The 17,208-nt window shown below is 43.3% G+C and overlaps 1 protein-coding gene across 1 annotated transcript in view; it reads left to right on the forward strand.

Annotated features, from left to right (window-relative positions):
* The window catches only part of LOC138520260 (cytochrome P450 2G1-like), a 359,513-nt gene that overhangs the window by 45,338 nt on the left and 296,967 nt on the right, over positions 1–17,208 (forward strand). The window contains exon 3 of the mRNA XM_069632721.1: positions 60–209. Within this exon, the coding sequence (XP_069488822.1) occupies positions 60–209 (150 nt within the window). The remainder of the gene's footprint in view (positions 1–59; positions 210–17,208) is intronic.

Below are 17,208 nucleotides of genomic sequence, written 5' to 3' on the forward strand. Positions count from 1 at the left end.
CATCAGCTCTGACAGCTTGGGAATCACATTTTTTTTCATTTTCACCCTTCCTTCTCAAGGGGTTAATTTTGCCCAGGGCGCTCGCTGGAAGGAACTACGCCGGTTTACTGTAATGACTATGGGGAATCTGGGAGTCGGAAAGAGAAGCGTTGTAGAGAAGATCCGAGAAGAAGCCCAACATCTCATTAATGAGTTCCAAAACCAAGGAGGTTAGTACCATTTTCATTAAATGGAATGTCGTTCAACTTTTGATTTGCCACAAATATATACTTGTTATCTCAGGTCGCACAATTTAGCGAACAGCACTTTCAAGGTTTTGCTGTCATCTTCTTTCAACTAATAACTGAAGTGACACTGAAACTACTCAAGAGTGTAACATTCATCCTAGCAATGCACTCTTTCACCGATCCTATTGAAAATATAAGGCAAATTTAGGTAGGAAGAAAGGTTAAAGTCCAAAGTGAGTGCCCAATCGCCTTTATTATGCATGAAGCGAGACAATGTACTGTTTCTCAGGGCAAGGAGTTCTGGTTTCCGTGAACATGACCTCATATTGCTCATAGTTTACCTGTAACTGGACCAATGTAAATCTAGCGGGAGGAGAGCAGTACATAATTAGGACAGAGGTAGAAGTGTACAAAAAAGTAGTGGAACTGTGGTTTCGGCTGGTCAAAACTAAATATCAGGCAGGCTCTGATCCCTCTTTTTCCACCTTGTCCCGCTTCCTGTTGGAAGCTGCTGACATATTCGCCCCTCGACGGCTTATCCAACCGCAACGACTCCCTACTCAACCCTGGTTCACCACTACACTTAAAACAGTACATCTTAATCTAGACAGATGGAAACGCAAGTGGTGAATTGCCTATGATCTCAAATGTTAAAGCTCAATATAGAGTGTGTTTGGCTGCTTATTTCTCTGCTATTCTTGAAGCGAAAAAACTCTATTTTGCTCAGAAAGTGGAGTCTGCTCTCTGTCAACCCAAGACACTCTTCTCAGTGGTTAGATCTTTATCCTTCTCTGAGAAAATGACACCTGTGCTCACCCCTTCCCAGGATCATTGCGATTCTCTGGCCCAATTTGCTATATCCAAGATTGCAGATATTCACTCTACCATCCAAGTTTCTCTTGTGTACCCCACTACTGATGGTGGACCTATTGCAATAGGCAGCCTGACTGAAGTGAAAGAGTGTCCTACCTTTCCACCTTTCACTGAGAAAATGGTCATGGGGTCCATACAGCGTATTAAATCAGGCTGCCCCTCAGATGCGGTTCCATGGGTATTCATGAAAAAGATCTCTGGTGACGTACTTACGGAATTTACCACAGTGGTCAATGCCTCTTGCCAGAAGGGGGTCACCCCGGCTGAACATAAGATCACCACTGTGATTCCCCTTCTGAAAAGGCCCTCACTGGACCTCTCTCTGCTTTCCAATTTCCGCCCCATCTCTCTTCTTCCATTCTCTATGAAACTGTTGGAGTCTCTGGTTTCTCCTCTTCGTTCTTCTTTTCTGGAATCCTCTACACTGCTCGATCATGCCCAATCAGGTTTCAGGCCTGCTCGGGGAACGGAGAGTGTTCTGGTGTCAGTTCAGGATGAAATGACCAGGCTGGTTGATGCTGGTGGGGGCCCTGATTCTTCTAGATCTTTCAGCGGCCTTCGATACCGTTGACCACCCCACCCTGCTGACCCGCTTGTCTCAGATTGGGATAGTGGGTCAGGACCTAGACTGGTTCTCGTCATTCATGGCTGACTGCACTCCCTCCCTCCTTTCCTTTCTCGCTCCTTCCACCTCATCTGTGGTGTGCGACAAGGTCCTGCCTTGTCACCCATTCTCTTCAGTATATACATCTGGCCTCTTATTTGTCTCATCCGCTCCCTCAACATCAGGTACTATTCCTATGCCGACGACAGCCAGGTTTTGATCCGTCTTGATTTAGATCCTACTGAGGTTAATTCACGCCTCCATCAGTGCATGGCTGCTGCAGGTGAATGGATGGGCCGAAATTGGCTGAAGTTGAATTTGGACAAGGCAGAGGTGATGGTGGTGGGCACCCTCCCTGATCCCTCAGGGTGTCTTCTATATGGCCCTCCATTCTGGGATAGACAAACTGGATTCACTGTACCCAAGAGGGATGAATTTAGACTGGGACCTGAGCTGCTACTTATAGAAGAATGTAAACTGTAGCATACTTGAGTAAGATCACAAAGTTCACAATAGGGAATATGGATTGGAACTACATGCTTGTCTGTAAATATTTCTACTAAAGTGCACATGAATAGGAATACTGTTGGGCATAATTACTATGGGATTGTTAACACATAAGGGTATGATGAATGCATATTTGATTATGAACATGCTAGAATACAGTGTAAGGAATTAATTGCTTGTTTATAGTAACAATTGTTGTTGCAAGGTTTTGGAATGCAAAAACTGTAATCTCTAGTTTCTTCCTTTGAACATATATGTGTAAAATAACAACAACTCACTTTATTGTGCTTACAATGACCAGCCATAAATTTCAGCAGATTGATGTATAAACCAATATACATAAGAACTGGAAAATCGATCTTCCTAAAAATGGTGAGAGGTAGACAAAAAAATATGTATCCAACACAAGTTAAGAAAAAGGTTTTATACATAATTAAGTCAGTAGCGAATAAGAAATAAGTATGTCCTTATAATGTGTTAACTGAATAAGATATAAGTATGCCCTTACAGTGTGTCCACCTATCTGAAAAATCGAAATTAAGAAGTGATATTCAAGGTAAATAAGTTGCCTTGAATATGAGAGATTGAGCGTGTTAAGCATACCGACACACACAGCCAAGATGGCAGGGAGGTATGACCTATGATTGAAACTAATATGGCTGCTGTTATGTTGGCAGCCCTCGGCCTGCGCGCGCGGGGGCTTGCAGAATGCTGGTAGGCCGCACGGCCTGTTGCGCAGCTCCAGCGGGAGCCGAATAATCATACACCCACACAGGTTGCTGGTCGGCCCCGGAACTGCCTCCCGAACTTGCATTAGGATGGCTCCGAGCCCCACGGGGCTTGCATCCACGAACAGTTCTGTGGGCAGCTCGGTGCTATAGTAGGCCATCTTGGTGTCGGCGGACAGGGAGTCCTTGATGCTCTCGAACGCGTCCTGGCATGTCTGCCCCCAATCCCACTTGACGTTGGCCTTGGTGAGTTCCCGCAACGGCTCAGATAGTGTGGCCAGGTTTCGGATGAACCTCCCACAGTAGGTGGCCATGCCTAGGAAGCTGCGCACTTCTGTGGGGGTCATCGGTGGGCTTGCAGCCTGAATGTCTGCGACCTTCTGCGGGTCAGGGGAGATGCCTGTGCTGCCAAACTTGTACCCGAAAAAAGTGATCTCCGATTTGAGGAACTCACCCTTCTCCCGGTGTATTGTGAGCCCAGCATCTTGTAGTCTGCCCAGTAAAGCGTGAAGCCTCTTGATATGTATTTCTTTGTCGGGGGCGTGAATCAAAATATCATCGCTCATGTTGAGGACACCAGGGATGCCTCTGATGACCTCCTGGATGGTTTGCTGGAATACCTCAGCAGCAGACGATATTCCGAAACTTAGGCGTTTGTATCTCCGCAGCCCCAAATGCGTCGAGAACGTTGTAATGTAGCGTGAGTCTCTGTGGAGTTTGAGTTGATGATATCCCGCCTTGAGATCAATCTTTGAGAATACACACGACCCTGTGAGGTCAGCCACGATTTCGTCGATCGTTGGGGTGATGTGGCATTCTCTTTTAATGGCAGTGTTGGGGAGACGCATGTCTATGCAGATCCGCACCTTTCCAGGCTGCTTAGGCTTCCGTGTCACCACCATTGGAGAGACCCACGGTGTGGTCCCTGTGACCTCCTCAATGATGCCCGCTTCTTCCAATGCCTTGAGTTCCTGCTCCACTTGTTCTCTCATGTGGAATGGCGTTCTCCGGTGCCTAACGGCTTTCGGCTGCACTGTTTCATCAATATGAAGTTTGATGGTTTTCCCTTTTAAACAGCCTATTCCCTCTTGAAAGTCAGGGTATTGGTTCAGCATCTGCTCCACCTCCTTGTCTTCGTTGACATGGCAGATGAATTGGACCACTCCCAGGTCCTCCGCTGCGTCCCCACTTAGGAGGCTCTCAATTCCTGCCTTCACGACATAGACCTTGGACCATAGTCTATTTTTTCCGTGTTCCAGGGTTTAGAGTCTGGAAAATGCTTTCGGGCATGACGTTCACCGAGGCGTCTGTGTCGATGGTCATGAGAATGCACTGGTTTTGGATGGTGACCATGCACTTGCGCCTTCGGACGGCTTTTCTTCGTGGTCCCCGACCTTGGCACAGTGCAGACACCAGGTATACCTTCCTCCCTTTTCTCTCGATGTCCTTGGTGGGGTCCTGCTGCACCGCCGAGACATCATCCCCTTCATCTTCCGTGGAAGAGTTGGCCACTGCGACCCTTCTGGCGCTGGCTTGCTTCTTTTTCTTGGTCGCGTTCTTCTCCGGCGGGTTTTGTGGGGGCTGTATGGGGGTGTCCGCTGATCGGCATACCTTTGCGTAATGATCCTTCCGGCCACATGCTCCACATATGGTGCCTTGAGCAGGAAAGTTGCGACGGCCATGTCGTGGGCCACCGCACCAGCCACACTCTGTGGGCCCCGGAATCCGCGGTTGCCACCTGTTTTGGCCGTAACCTCCACTGTTGTCGTCCCTCGAGGATTGTCTGTTGGTGATCCGGGCCACCATAGCTGTGTTGAGAGCAGGTTGCAGCCTGTGTAGCATGACCTCCATGTTGGCCGTTCTGGTGTGGGCCAGTTCCCTTTGACGTCCTAGTTCAAGGATCCGCTGTAGGGGAATACCCTTTTCGCTAAGTATCAGGCGCCTTAGCTTTTCCGAGTGTATCCCGTTGATGATTTGCCTCCTGATCTCCCTCTCCACGTTCGTGAACTCGCAGGACATGGCTAGCTTTCTCAGACGGGTGTGATATGCATCAAGGGTTTCCTCCGCTGCCTGTAAGGTGGTGCAGAAGAGAAACGTCTCATAGTCTAGATTTAGTTGAGGGAGAAAATGAGCCGTGAGGGCATCTTTCGCGCTTTGGTATGCATCGTGGCCATCATCAACGTTCAGGGAGTTGAAAATGCGCAGTACCTCGTCACCCACGCTGAGTAGTAGCTGTGCCTTCATTTTCCTGGGCGCGTAATCTCTTTGCACTCCATCGCCATCTCAAATTTCTGAATCCACAGCTGCCATCTGGGTCCGCTCGATGATGGATCCGTGAATGGGTCAAACGGCTGGACCAGTGTCGACGAACTCCCGTGTGTGGGAGGTGGAGGTGACGTCATGGACAGGTTCGCCGCAATTCTGGACGGCGTGGTGGGCTCAGGCGTGGACGTGCCGGCCGCCATGTTGGCTTTGACCTGATCGGTGTTGTCGTGAGTTCTTCCGACGACCACCAGCGCTGCGACGTCGGGCCTACCTTGGAGGTGCTGCCGTTCCCAGGCGCTGTGTGGGACAGTTCAGGGCCTGGCGCTCCCGTCACTCCGTGTTGCTGCCCTCTGGTGTTGGATGCCAGATGCCACCAGGTTCTCCAGTGCCCAGAGGAAGAGCTTTGGTCATGGTGGATGGGGCGAAAAACGGAGTGGCAGAGAGAAGGAAGAGAGAAAAAAAAAAAATGTTTTCTTTTTTTTTTTTTTTTTGGGGTGGGGGGTCACGTGTGTGATTCCACCCCCACCGGGTGTCCAAAAATTTTGCCGCGATGGCTGTAGGGCGTTAGGGTGCCTTCAAAACACCGAGCGTGTAGTGGAGTTCATCCCGCCTCGTCGCCATTGTTATGTTGGCAGCCCTCGGCCTGCGCGCGCGGGGGCTGGCAGAATGCTGGTAGGCCGCACGGCCTGTTGCGCAGCTCTAGCGGGAGCCGAATAATCATACACCCACACAGGTTGCTGGTCGGCCCCGGAACTGCCTCCCGAACGCGGGGGCGAGGCTTTTATTTAGGACGCCCTGCGTCACCGCGTAGCGGGACGCAGGGCGGAACTTAACAGCCGCGCTAGACAGGATGTAAATCTGAATACCCCTGAAGTACGCGCACAACGCCAATGCCGGTACTAAAGTAAACAGTGTATTTTTACAGCAAGACTCACAGATTCCCTCACTCACGCGACCAACAGCGCATAAGAAAGAGACTCCCGAATACCGGAGGGCTAAAGAAAGGCAGGAGGACGTACAGTGCTGCAAATAAGATCCTCACACAACTGCACCTAACAACCGCTTATAACAGCACACCACTTAGAAAGTGAAGGTAAGGGTAAAACGGTACGCACGCTTGGGAACACGATGGAGATATATTCTCCGGTCAAGTTTAAAACCTAAACTATAAACTTACTATCTATGATAGATGGAATACGATAATATGGAAGAAACACACACATCACTGCATGAATAAACAGCTCTGAGAGAAAGCCAGCCTCTGCCAATCGGGCTTAAAACCCTCTTGGGACGTTCCACAAGCAAATGGAACTTAAACAGGTATGAATGCAAAATATTTCAAGCAATCACAATATAATGCACAATTATTTTGATCAATACTAAATGAGATCCACGTATCTCATTACAGAGACATCATATCAGAATGCCTATTGAAAAGGACCAGGCTTGTTCCAATTTGTTTTGAGCCCTAAAGACTGAAACGCAATTTAGTACATTCAGTTTCAAAAAGGAAACACATCTAAACAGTAGGAGTTTGTGGTGGGACTCAGTGCAGACTTATGCGACTGATCCCACACAAACTCCAAGCTCTAGAAACTAAAGAAATCATCAGACTTGTAATTAAGACATATCTCTTTGCAGATTTCCTGAAAGGAAAAAGAGAAAAGAAAAAAAAAGATAGTGGCCCTACCTAGCCACAGGTTTGTGCAGATTTGTTGCTGATGGACTGACAGTATTTTTAGAATAAGAAGATTTTCACACAGATTAGATTGATTTCTAAGCACTGAAAATGATTATTTATATGTTTAGAATTACAGAACGTGACAATCCAGACAATCTTTACCTGAAGGAGGGCAAAGTGATGCCAGAAACACGTAGTAAAGGATAGGAATACTACCTAGTAACCTATCAGATTACCAGGATAACGAGTGTGGAAGAAGAGAAACACTTATGAACATAAACTAGACTGGGAAAGCCAACAGAATTCTTTTGTTTTGAATATTGGATGATATAATTCAAAAGTTTTTTGATGTTAAGAATTTTCTTCTGATGCTAAGAACTTTGATTTAAACATGATTATAGAAAGAATTTAGAGATCCATATGTGTATTTGTGTATGGTATGAGACATTGAACATTGAAAATATGAAAAATCATATAAAGAAAAATATATGAAAAATTGTGTCCTAGAGAACTTTACTAATATTTGCAACTTGTTACTTATTGTGTGTGCCCTTGGTTGTATCTTGTCTAGTACAAGATAACAATTTTTCACATCTCCTTTCTGGGTCCCCTACCCATCCCCGTGACAAAGGTTAAGAATCTCAGTTTGACCCTCTCTGCTTCTTTGTCTATGAATGACCAAGTCTCTGCCATGTGCAAAGTGGGTCATTTTCATGTTAAGACATTGAAGAGGGTTCTCCGGTTATTACCGGCTTCCCTCAATCCACCGGTTGTTGCAGCCAAGGTGCTCAGCCGGTTGGAATACTGTAATTTGTTATATCTTGTGCAGCCTAAAGCTTTAATCCAACGGCTTCAACGCCTACAAAATGTGGCCGCCTGTGTTGCCACTGGGTCACCCTATGGTGCACATATCTATCCGGTGCTGTATGCCCTACACTGGCTCTGTGTTAGTCAAAGAATTGAGTTCAAGACACTCTGTATCGTGCATTGAGCGCTCCATGGACTAGGGGCAGAATACCTTCAGTCTAAGTTTGTTCGCTATTACCCCCCACGCTCGCTGCGCTCGGCATCAGAGGGTTTGCTGGTAGTGCCCTTCTATCACTGTGAACATATTGGTGGTCAGGCTATCTCGGTGGCTGCTGCTCGAATGTGGAATAACCTGCCATCTTTGATTAGGGCTTTATGTAACCACCTAGCCTTTAGAAAATCATTGAAGACTCTGCTATTCTAAACTTGCGATGGCTTACAATTGGTGGTCCTCCTTCTCTCTCCCTTAGCGCCAAGATACCTCTGGTGACCGCACGCTCTAAAAGTTCAGATAACATAACATAACATAACAGGGGAGAGGCTAGGCGGAAGCATAGTGTGACATGTGACACAGTGTTGCAGCCAGGGCATTGCAATGCTCAAGTGACTAGTAACTAAGGCACATATTACAACTTTACACTTTCACAAGGACATGAATGGACAAATCCTCTATATAGAATGGTGAAGATGATCTTAAAAAGTAGAAGAATGGTAAACAGAAAAAAAATAAAAGTAGTGGAACACCACTCCCAACGGTTCCTACTGACTTCAATCACTGAATTAGGATGGATGTTTAGGATTATAGAATGTTTCTTTAGAGATGATATCGGCCATAGGCCAATTTAATTGGTGTATGTTTCCTTTTTTTTTTTTGCAGCATTTTTGTGATTTTTTTGGGGGGATTCCCTGCGATTTATTGAGGTCGATTTCGCTTCAAGTTGACTGTGGCAAAGGTTGTTGTGTTAGTGAAGGATGGGCTCTGAGTGGACATTGCCCTTAAGGGCTTTCATTTCAGAAACATTACGCTATGGCACAATGCATGGGAGCATTTCGTGATCTATAAGTGGCTAATATTAGCTATGCAAAGAAAACTTTGGTGTTCACACTTATTAATCCATGTTATTACTTCCATTTATTATGTTTGTTTTTTGGGGTTAATTTCTCTTTAAATGATGACTGATTCCTTTCTCTTCTCCTCCTCTCTTGCTCGACTTGCATTTTTTATGTTCAGTGTCGCGTGTCTGGTCTAAGCTCTCCTGTGCCTCTGGGCTCTGTTCCAGCGCTCTAGAAATACAATGAATAAATAAATAAATAAGAGGCACCTTGTCATGGAGGACTATCTTTCCGCATAGTGTTGTACTGAATAAAGGGGAATGTGTGATATTGTTGTCAAATGGGGCAAAACATCAAGAAAGTAGCTCAGGATCACTGTGTTTTGAGCACATAAACACTGGATTGTTTTACTTTAAAAATTAATTTGAACCGGTTTGTTACAAGTACCACATTTTGGGTTGGGCCAAGAAAACACCATCATTACACATTGTGGGAGATAGTAATGAGCCATGAGCATGATTGATTAAGATGAAACTGAGGCAGCTTTGGCTGCGCTTCAAACACGTCCTGGCTATCGCTGTGTGAAATGCCAACCTTTTTCTCTTCAATTCTTTATTTCGGCCACGCCATAAACAAGCATAAGCACGCATACACTGCAAAACATGAACAAATAGTTCTTAAAACGGCATTACAATTTGCAGCCTGTGTGCATAGATGTGCACCAAAAATTTACACAATTTCAAGACTCTAGTTAAAAACAATAAAATATAATAATTCGATCCTTCAGTTAGGTTCAGCCATGACTGTACTCCAGAAAACCCATCACTCTTATTACTCTTACCCTTGCTACTTAATATCACACAACAAACTACAAGTAGCCTAATTGTGTGGTGTACATCGCCAGAGTTTGCATTTCGCCTAACTTTGTAAATCGAGTTTGCATTCAGCCTGTGTCAGCCAGAGTATGCATTTAACCTGTGTAAGTAAGTCAGCCAGTTTGCATTCATGTATTTATTGTATTTATTTTTTACATTTATAAAGCAGGCAAAGCAGCCCTGGGGCATTGTGGCGCTGTAACACCGAATGCTACTTAGTTACAGAAGAAAGTATGGTAGTCTGTCTGAGGTTCTTGGTTGCAGTAAACCTAGACAGGACAGTTGATGGTTACATTGTCAGTGACATTGTGGAGCAAGATTACAGTGCTAAGTAAGGAGATGAGTCTCCATTGGTTCCAGGGTTACAGGAGAGCCAGAGGAGATCACAGGACCTTGCTAGTGACAATGTGTGAGTGTCTTTCAGATGATGGCCTTGTTGAAGAGCATGGTTTTCAGTGCCTTGTGGAAGCATAGGTTGGAGGTCTCATTCCTAAGGGTAGTGGGGAATGCATTCTAGCGTTTAGGGGCTAGGTGTAGGACACTAGAGCCCCCAGCTTTGGCTGTTTTGAAGGTGGGGACGTAAAGCTGGTTGGAGTGGTGTGACCGCTTAGGCAAGATATGGTTTACCCTAACTGTGTAAAGTAGCCAGCATTGAATTTAGCCTAATTGTGTAAAACGCCCAGCATTGCATTGAGCCTAATTGTGCAAGTCAGACAGAGTTTGCTTTTAGCCTAATTGTGTAAATCAGCCAGTGTTGCATTTAGCCTAATTGCTTACGACACCCGGCATTGCATTCAGCCTAATTGTGTAAGTCAGCCAGAGTTGGAATTTTAGCATAATTGTGTAAATCATCCAGAATTTGCAATAGCCTCACTGTGTGTCAGCCAGTGTTTGCATTCAGGCTAATTGTGTGACTTAGGCAGAGTTTGCATTTAACCTAAATTTTGTAAGTCAGACAGAGTTTGCATTTAACCTCACTGTGTAAGTAAGCCAGTGTTTGCATTTAGCCTAGTCAGCCAGTGTTGCATTTAGTCTAATTGTGTGAGTCAGTCAGAGTTTTCATTTAACCTTACTGTGTGGGTCAGCCAGAGTTTTCATTTAGCCTATGAGTGAGTCAGCCGGGAATTTGCATTTAGCCTATGCAAGTCAGCCAACGTTTGAAATTAGCCTAATTGTGTGAGTCATCCAGGGTTTGCATTTAGGTTAATTGGGTGTCAGCCAGAGTTTGTATTTAGCCTAATTGTGTAAGCCAGACAGAGTTTGCATTGAGCCTCGTTGTGTGAGTCATCCAGAGTTTACATTTTAGCGTAATTGTGTAAATCAGCAAGCATTGCAAATATCCTAATTGTGTACATCAGCCAGAGTTTGCATTTAGCCTAAATTTTGTAAGTCATCCAGAGTTTCTATTTAACCTAACTGTGTGAGTCAGCAAGAGTTTGCCTTTAGCCTAAATGTGTAAGTCAGCTGGAGTTTGCATTTAGCCTAATTGTGTAAGTCAGCCAGAGTTTGCATTTTGCCTAAATTGTGTGTCTGCCAGAGTTCGCATTTAGCCTAAATTGCGTAAATCATCCAGAGTTTGCTTTCCACCTAACTGTGTGAGTCTGAGAGAGTTTGCATTTAACCTATGTGTCAGCCAGAATTTATATTTAAGCCTAATTGCGTAAGTCAGCCAGAGTTTGCATTTAGCCTAATTGTGTAATTCAGCCAGTGCTCACTTTCAGCCTAATTGTGTGAGCTAGACAGAGTTTGAATTTAGCCTACATTTTGTAAGTCCGAGTTTGCATTTAACCTCACTGTGAGTCAGCCGGAGTTTGCATTTAGCCTAATTGTGTAAATGAGCCAGTATTGCATTCAGCCTACATGAGTAAGCTACATAGAATTCCATTGAGCCAAATTGTGTAAGTCAGCCAGAGCTTGCATTTAGCATAATTGTTCAGCCAGCATTGCATTTAGCCTAATTGGGTATGTCAGCCAGACTTTGCTTTTAGCCTAATTGTGTGAGTCAGACAGAGTTTTCATTTAGCCTAACTTTGTGTCAGCCAGAGCTTGCATTTAGCCTATGAGTGAGTCAGCCAGAGATTTCATTTAGCCTATGCGAGTTAGCCAGAGTTTGAATTCACCCTAAATGCGTGAGACAGCCAGGGTTTGTATTTAGCTTAATTGTGTGTCAGCCAGAGTTTGCATTTAGCCTAATTGTGTAAGTCACCCAGATTTTGCATTGAGCCTAGTTGTGTAAATCAGCCAGTGTCTGCATTTAGACCAATTCTGTAAGTCAGACAGAATTTGCATTTAGCCTAAATGTTGTAAGTCAGAGTTTGCATTTACCCTTACTGTGTGAGTCATAGTTTGCAATTAGCCTACATTTTGTAAGTCTGCAAATGTTTGTATTTAACCTAACTTTGAGAGTCAGCCAGAGTTTGCAGTTAGCCTAATTGTCTAAGTCAGCCAGAGTTTGCATTTAGCCTAATTGCGTAAATCAGCCAGTGTTGCATTTAGCCTAATTGTGTAAGTCAGCCAGAGTGTGCATTTAGTCTAAATTGTGTAAATCAGCTACAATTTGCATTTTGTCTAATTGTATGAGTCAGCCAGAGTTTGCATTTAGCCTAAATTGTGTAAGTCTGCCAGAGTTTGTGTTTAACCTAACTGTGTGGGTCAGCCAGAATTTGCATTTTAGCCTAATTGTGTAAGTCAACCAGTGCTCACATTCAGCCGAATTGTGGGAGTTAGACAGAGTTTGAATGTAGCCTACATTTTGTAAGTCGGGTTTTGCATTTAACCTCACTGTGTAAATGAGCCAGTGTTGCATTCAGCCTACATATGTAAGCCACACAGAATTGCATTGAGCATAATTATGTAAATCAGCCAGCATTGCATTTTGCCTAATTGGGTATGTCAGCCAGAGGTTGCTTTTAGCCTAATTGTGTGAGTCAGAAAGACTTTGCATGTAGTCTAACTGTGTGTCAGCCAGAGCTTGCATTTAGTCTATGAGTGAGTGAGCCAGAGTTTGCATTTAGCCTTTGTGAGTCAGCCAGAGTTTGAATTTACCCTAATTGTGTGAGACAGCCAGGGTTTGCATTTAGCTTAATTGTGTGCCACCCAGAGTTTGCATTTAGCCTAATTGTGTAAGTCAGCCAGAGTTTGCATTGAGCCTAGTTGTGTAAGTCAACCAGTGTTTGCATTTAGACCAATTGTGTAAGTCAGACTGAATTTGCATTTTGCTTAAATGTTGTAAGTCAGAGTTCGCATTTAACCTAACTGTGTGAGTCATACTTTGCAATTAGCCTACATTTTGTAAGTCGGCACAAGTTTGCATTTAACCTAACTTTGAGAGTAGGCCAGAGTTTGCATTTAGCCTAATTGTGTAAGTCAGCCAGAGTTTGCATTTAGACTAATTGTGTAAGTCAGCCAGAGTTTGCATTTAGCCTAAATTGTGTAAGTCAGCTACAATTTGCATTCCGTCTAATTGTATGAGTCAGCCAGAGCTTGCATTTAGCCTAAATTGTGTAAATCAGCCAGAGTTTGCATTTAACATAACTGTGTGGGTCAGCCAGAGTTTGCATTTAGCCTAACTGTGTCTCAGCCAGAGCCTGCATTTAGCCTATGAGTGAGTCAGCCAGAGTTTCCATTTAGCCTATGCAAGTCAGCCAAAGTTTGAAATTTTCGTAATTGTGTGAGTAATCCAGGGTTTGCAGTTAGCTTAATTGTGTGTCAACCAGAGTTTGTATTTAGCCTAATTGTGTAAGCCAGCCACAGTTTGCATTGAGCCTAGTTGTGTGAGTCATCCAGAGTTTACATGTTAGTGTAATTGTGTAAATCAGCCAGCATTGCAATTACCCTAACTGTGTACATCAGGCAGAGTTTGCATTTAGCCTTAATTGTGTAAGTCATCCAGAGTTTGTATTTTACCTAACTGTGTGAGTCAGCCAGAGTTTCCATTCAGCCTAAATGTGAAGGCAGAGATTACATTTAGCCTACACTTTGTAAATCAGCCAGAGTTTGTATTTAACCTAACTGTGTAAGTCAGCCAGAGTTTACATTTAGCTTAATTGTGTAAATCAGACAATGTTGAATTTAGCCTAATTGTCCAAGTCAGCCAGAGTCTGCAAGTTGCCTAAAATGTGTAAATCAGACAGAGTTTGCATTTAACCTAACTGTGTGAGTCTACCAAAGTTTGCATTTAGCCTCACTGTGTGTCAGCCAGAGTTTGCATTTAGCCTAACTGTGTGAGTCTACCAAAGTTTGCATTTACCCTCACCGTGTGTCAGCCAGAGTTTGCATTTAGCCTAACTACGTAAGTCAGCCAGTGTTTCCATTCAGCCTAATTGTGTGTCATACAGAGTTTGTATTTAGCCAAAATTGTGTAAGTCAGAGTTTGCATTTAACCTCACCGTGTGAGTAAGCCAGTGTTTGCATTTAGCCTAACTACGTAAGTCAGCCAGAGTTTGCATTTAGCATCTGTAAGTCAGACAGAGTTTACATTTAACCTAATTGTGTAAATCAGACTCTGTTGCATTTAGCCTAAATGTGTAAGCTAACCAGCATTGCACTGAGCCTAATTGTGTAAGACAGCCAGAGTTTGATTTTAGTATCTGTAAGTCAGACAGAGTTTGCATTTATCCTAATTGTGCGAATCAGCCAGTGTTGCATTTAGCCTAAATGTGTTAGATACCCAACATTCCACTAAGCCTAATTGTAAGTCAGCCAGAGTTTGCATTTAACCTAACTGTGTGAATCTGCCAGAGTTTGCATTTAACCTAACTTTGTGTCAGCCATAGTTTGCCTTTAGCCTAATTGTGTAAATCAGCCAGAGTTTCCATTTAGCATAATTGTGTAAGTCAACCAGTGTTTGCATTCATCTTAATTGTGTGAGTTGGACAGAGTTTGAATGTAGCCTACATTTTGTAAGTGGGACAGAGTTTGCATTTAACCTCATTGTGGGAGTCACACAGTGTTTGCATTTAGCGTCTGTAAATCAGCCAGAGTTTGCAGTTTGCCTAATTGTGTAAATCAGCCAGTTGCATTTAGCCTAAATGTGTAAGCCATACAGCATTGCATTGAGCTTAATTGTGTTAGTCAGCCAGAGATTGCTTTTAGCATAATTGTGTAAATCAGCCAGCATTGCATTTAGCCTACTAGCCTACATTTTGTAAGTCAACAAAAGTTTGTATATAACCTAACTTTGTGAGTCAGTCAAAGTTTGCATTCAGCTTAATTATGTAAGTAAGCCAGAGTTTGCATTTAGCCTAATTGCGTAAATCAGCCTGTGTTGCATTTAGCCTAATTGTGTAAGTCAGCCAGAGTGTGTATTTAGTCTAAATTGAGTAAGTCAGCTAGAATTTGCATTTCGTCTAATTGTAAGAGTCAGCCAGAATTTGCATTTAGCCTAAATTGTGTAAGTCAGCCAGAGTTTGCATTTAACCTAACTGTGTGAGTAAGCCAGAGTTTGCATTTAGCCTAACTGTGTGTCAGCCAGAGCTTGCATTTAGCCTATGAGTGAGTCAGCCAGAGTTTGCATTTAGCCTATGTGATTCAGCCAAAGTTTGAATTTAGCCTAATTGAATGAGTCATCCAGGGTTTGCATTTAGCTTAATTGGGTGTCAGCCAGAATTTTCATTTAGCCTAATTGTGTATGTCAGCCAGAGTTTGCATTGTCCTAGTTGTGTGAGTCAGACAGAGTTTGCATTTAGCCTAAATTTAGCGAGTCAGAGAGATTTTGCATTTAACCTCACCGTGTGAGTAAGCCAGTGTTTGCATTTAGCATCTGTAAGTCAGCCAGAGTTTACAATTAACCTAACTGTGTAAATCAGACAGTGTTGCATTTAGCCTAAATGTGTAAGCTACCCAGCATTGCACTGAGCCTAATTGTGTAAGTCAGCCAGAGTTTGCATTTAGTATCTGTAAGTCAGACAGAGTTTGCATTTATCCTAATTGTGTAAATCAGCCAGTGTTGCATTTAGCCTAAATGTGTAAGAAACCCAACTTTGCAATGAACCTAATTGTGTAATTCAGCCAGAGTTTGCATTTAACCTAACTGTGTGAGTATGCCAGAGTTTGCATTTAACCTAACTGTGTGTCAGCCATAGTTTGCCTTTAGCCTAATTGTGTAAATCAGCCAGAGTTTCCATTTAGCATAATTGTGTAAGTCAACCAGTGTTTGCATTCATCTTAATTGTGTGAGTTAGACAGAGTTTGAATGTAGCCTACATTTTGTAAGTGAGACAGAGTTTGCATTTAACCTCATTGTGGGAGTCACACAGTGTTTGCATTTAGCGTCTGTAAATCAGCCAGAGTTTGCAGTTTTCCTAATTGTGTAAATCAGCCAGTTGCATTTAGCCTAAATGTGTAAGCCATACAGCATTGCATTGAGCTTAATTGTGTTAGTCAGCCAGAGATTGTTTTTAGCATAATTGTGTAAATCAGCCAGCATTGCATTTAGCCTACTAGCCTACATTTTGTAAGTCAACAAAAGTTTGTATATAACCTAACTTTGTGAGTCAGTCAAAGTGTGCATTCAGCCTAATTATGTAAGTAAGTCAGAGTTTGCATTTAGCCTAATTGCGTAAATCAGCCTGTGTTGCATTTAGCCTAATTGTGTAAGTCAGCCAGAGTGTGTATTTAGCCTAAATTGTGTAAGTCAGCTAGAAATTGCTTTTCGTCGAATTGTAAGAGTCAGCCAGAATTTGCATTTAGCCTAAATTGTGTAGGTCAGCCAGAGTTTGCATTTAACCTAACTGTGTGAGTAAGCCAGAGTTTGCATTTAGCCTAACTGTGTGTCAGCCAGAGCTTGCGTTTAGCCTATGAGTGAGTCAGCCAGAGCTTGCATTTAGCCTATGTGATTCAGCCAGAGTTTGAATTTAGCCTTATTGAATGAGACATCCAGGGTTTGCATTTAGCTTAATTGGGTGTCAGCCAGAATTTTCATTTAGCCTAATTGTGTATGTCAGCCAGAGTTTGCATTATCCTAGTTGTGTGAGTCAGACAGAGTTTTCATTTAGCCTAAATGTAGTAAGTCAGACAGATTTTGCATTTAACCTCACCGTCTGAGTCAGCCAGTGTTTGCATTTAGCCTAACTATGTAATTCAGCCAGAGTTTGCATTTAGCATGTGTAAGTCAGGCAGAGTTTGCATTTAAGCTAATTGTGTAAACCAGCCAGTGTTGCATTTAGTCTAAATATGTATGCCGCCCAGAATTGCAATGAGCCTAGTTACGTAAGTCAGACACCGCTTGCATTTAGCATAATTGTGTAAATCAGTCAGCATTGCATTTAGCCTAATTGTGTGAGTTAGACAGGGTTTGAATTTAGCCTACATTGTGTAAGTCAGAGTTTGCATATAACCTCACTGTATGAGTCAGCCAGAGTTTGCATTTAGCCTAACTATGTAATTCTGCCAGAGTTTGCATTTAGCATGTGTAAGTTAGCCAGAGTTTGCATTTACCCTAATTGTGTAAATCAGCCAGTGTTGCATTCAGCCTAAATGTGTAAGCTACACAGAATTGCATTGAGCCTAATTATGTAAATCAGCCAGAGTTTGCATTTAACATAATTGTGTAAATCAGCCAGCATTGTATTTAGCCTAATTGGGTATG

This window comes from Ambystoma mexicanum, chromosome 13 (genome assembly GCF_040938575.1).
Source record: "Ambystoma mexicanum isolate Mex_15411 chromosome 13, UKY_AmexF1_1, whole genome shotgun sequence".
NCBI lineage: Eukaryota > Metazoa > Chordata > Amphibia > Caudata > Ambystomatidae > Ambystoma > Ambystoma mexicanum.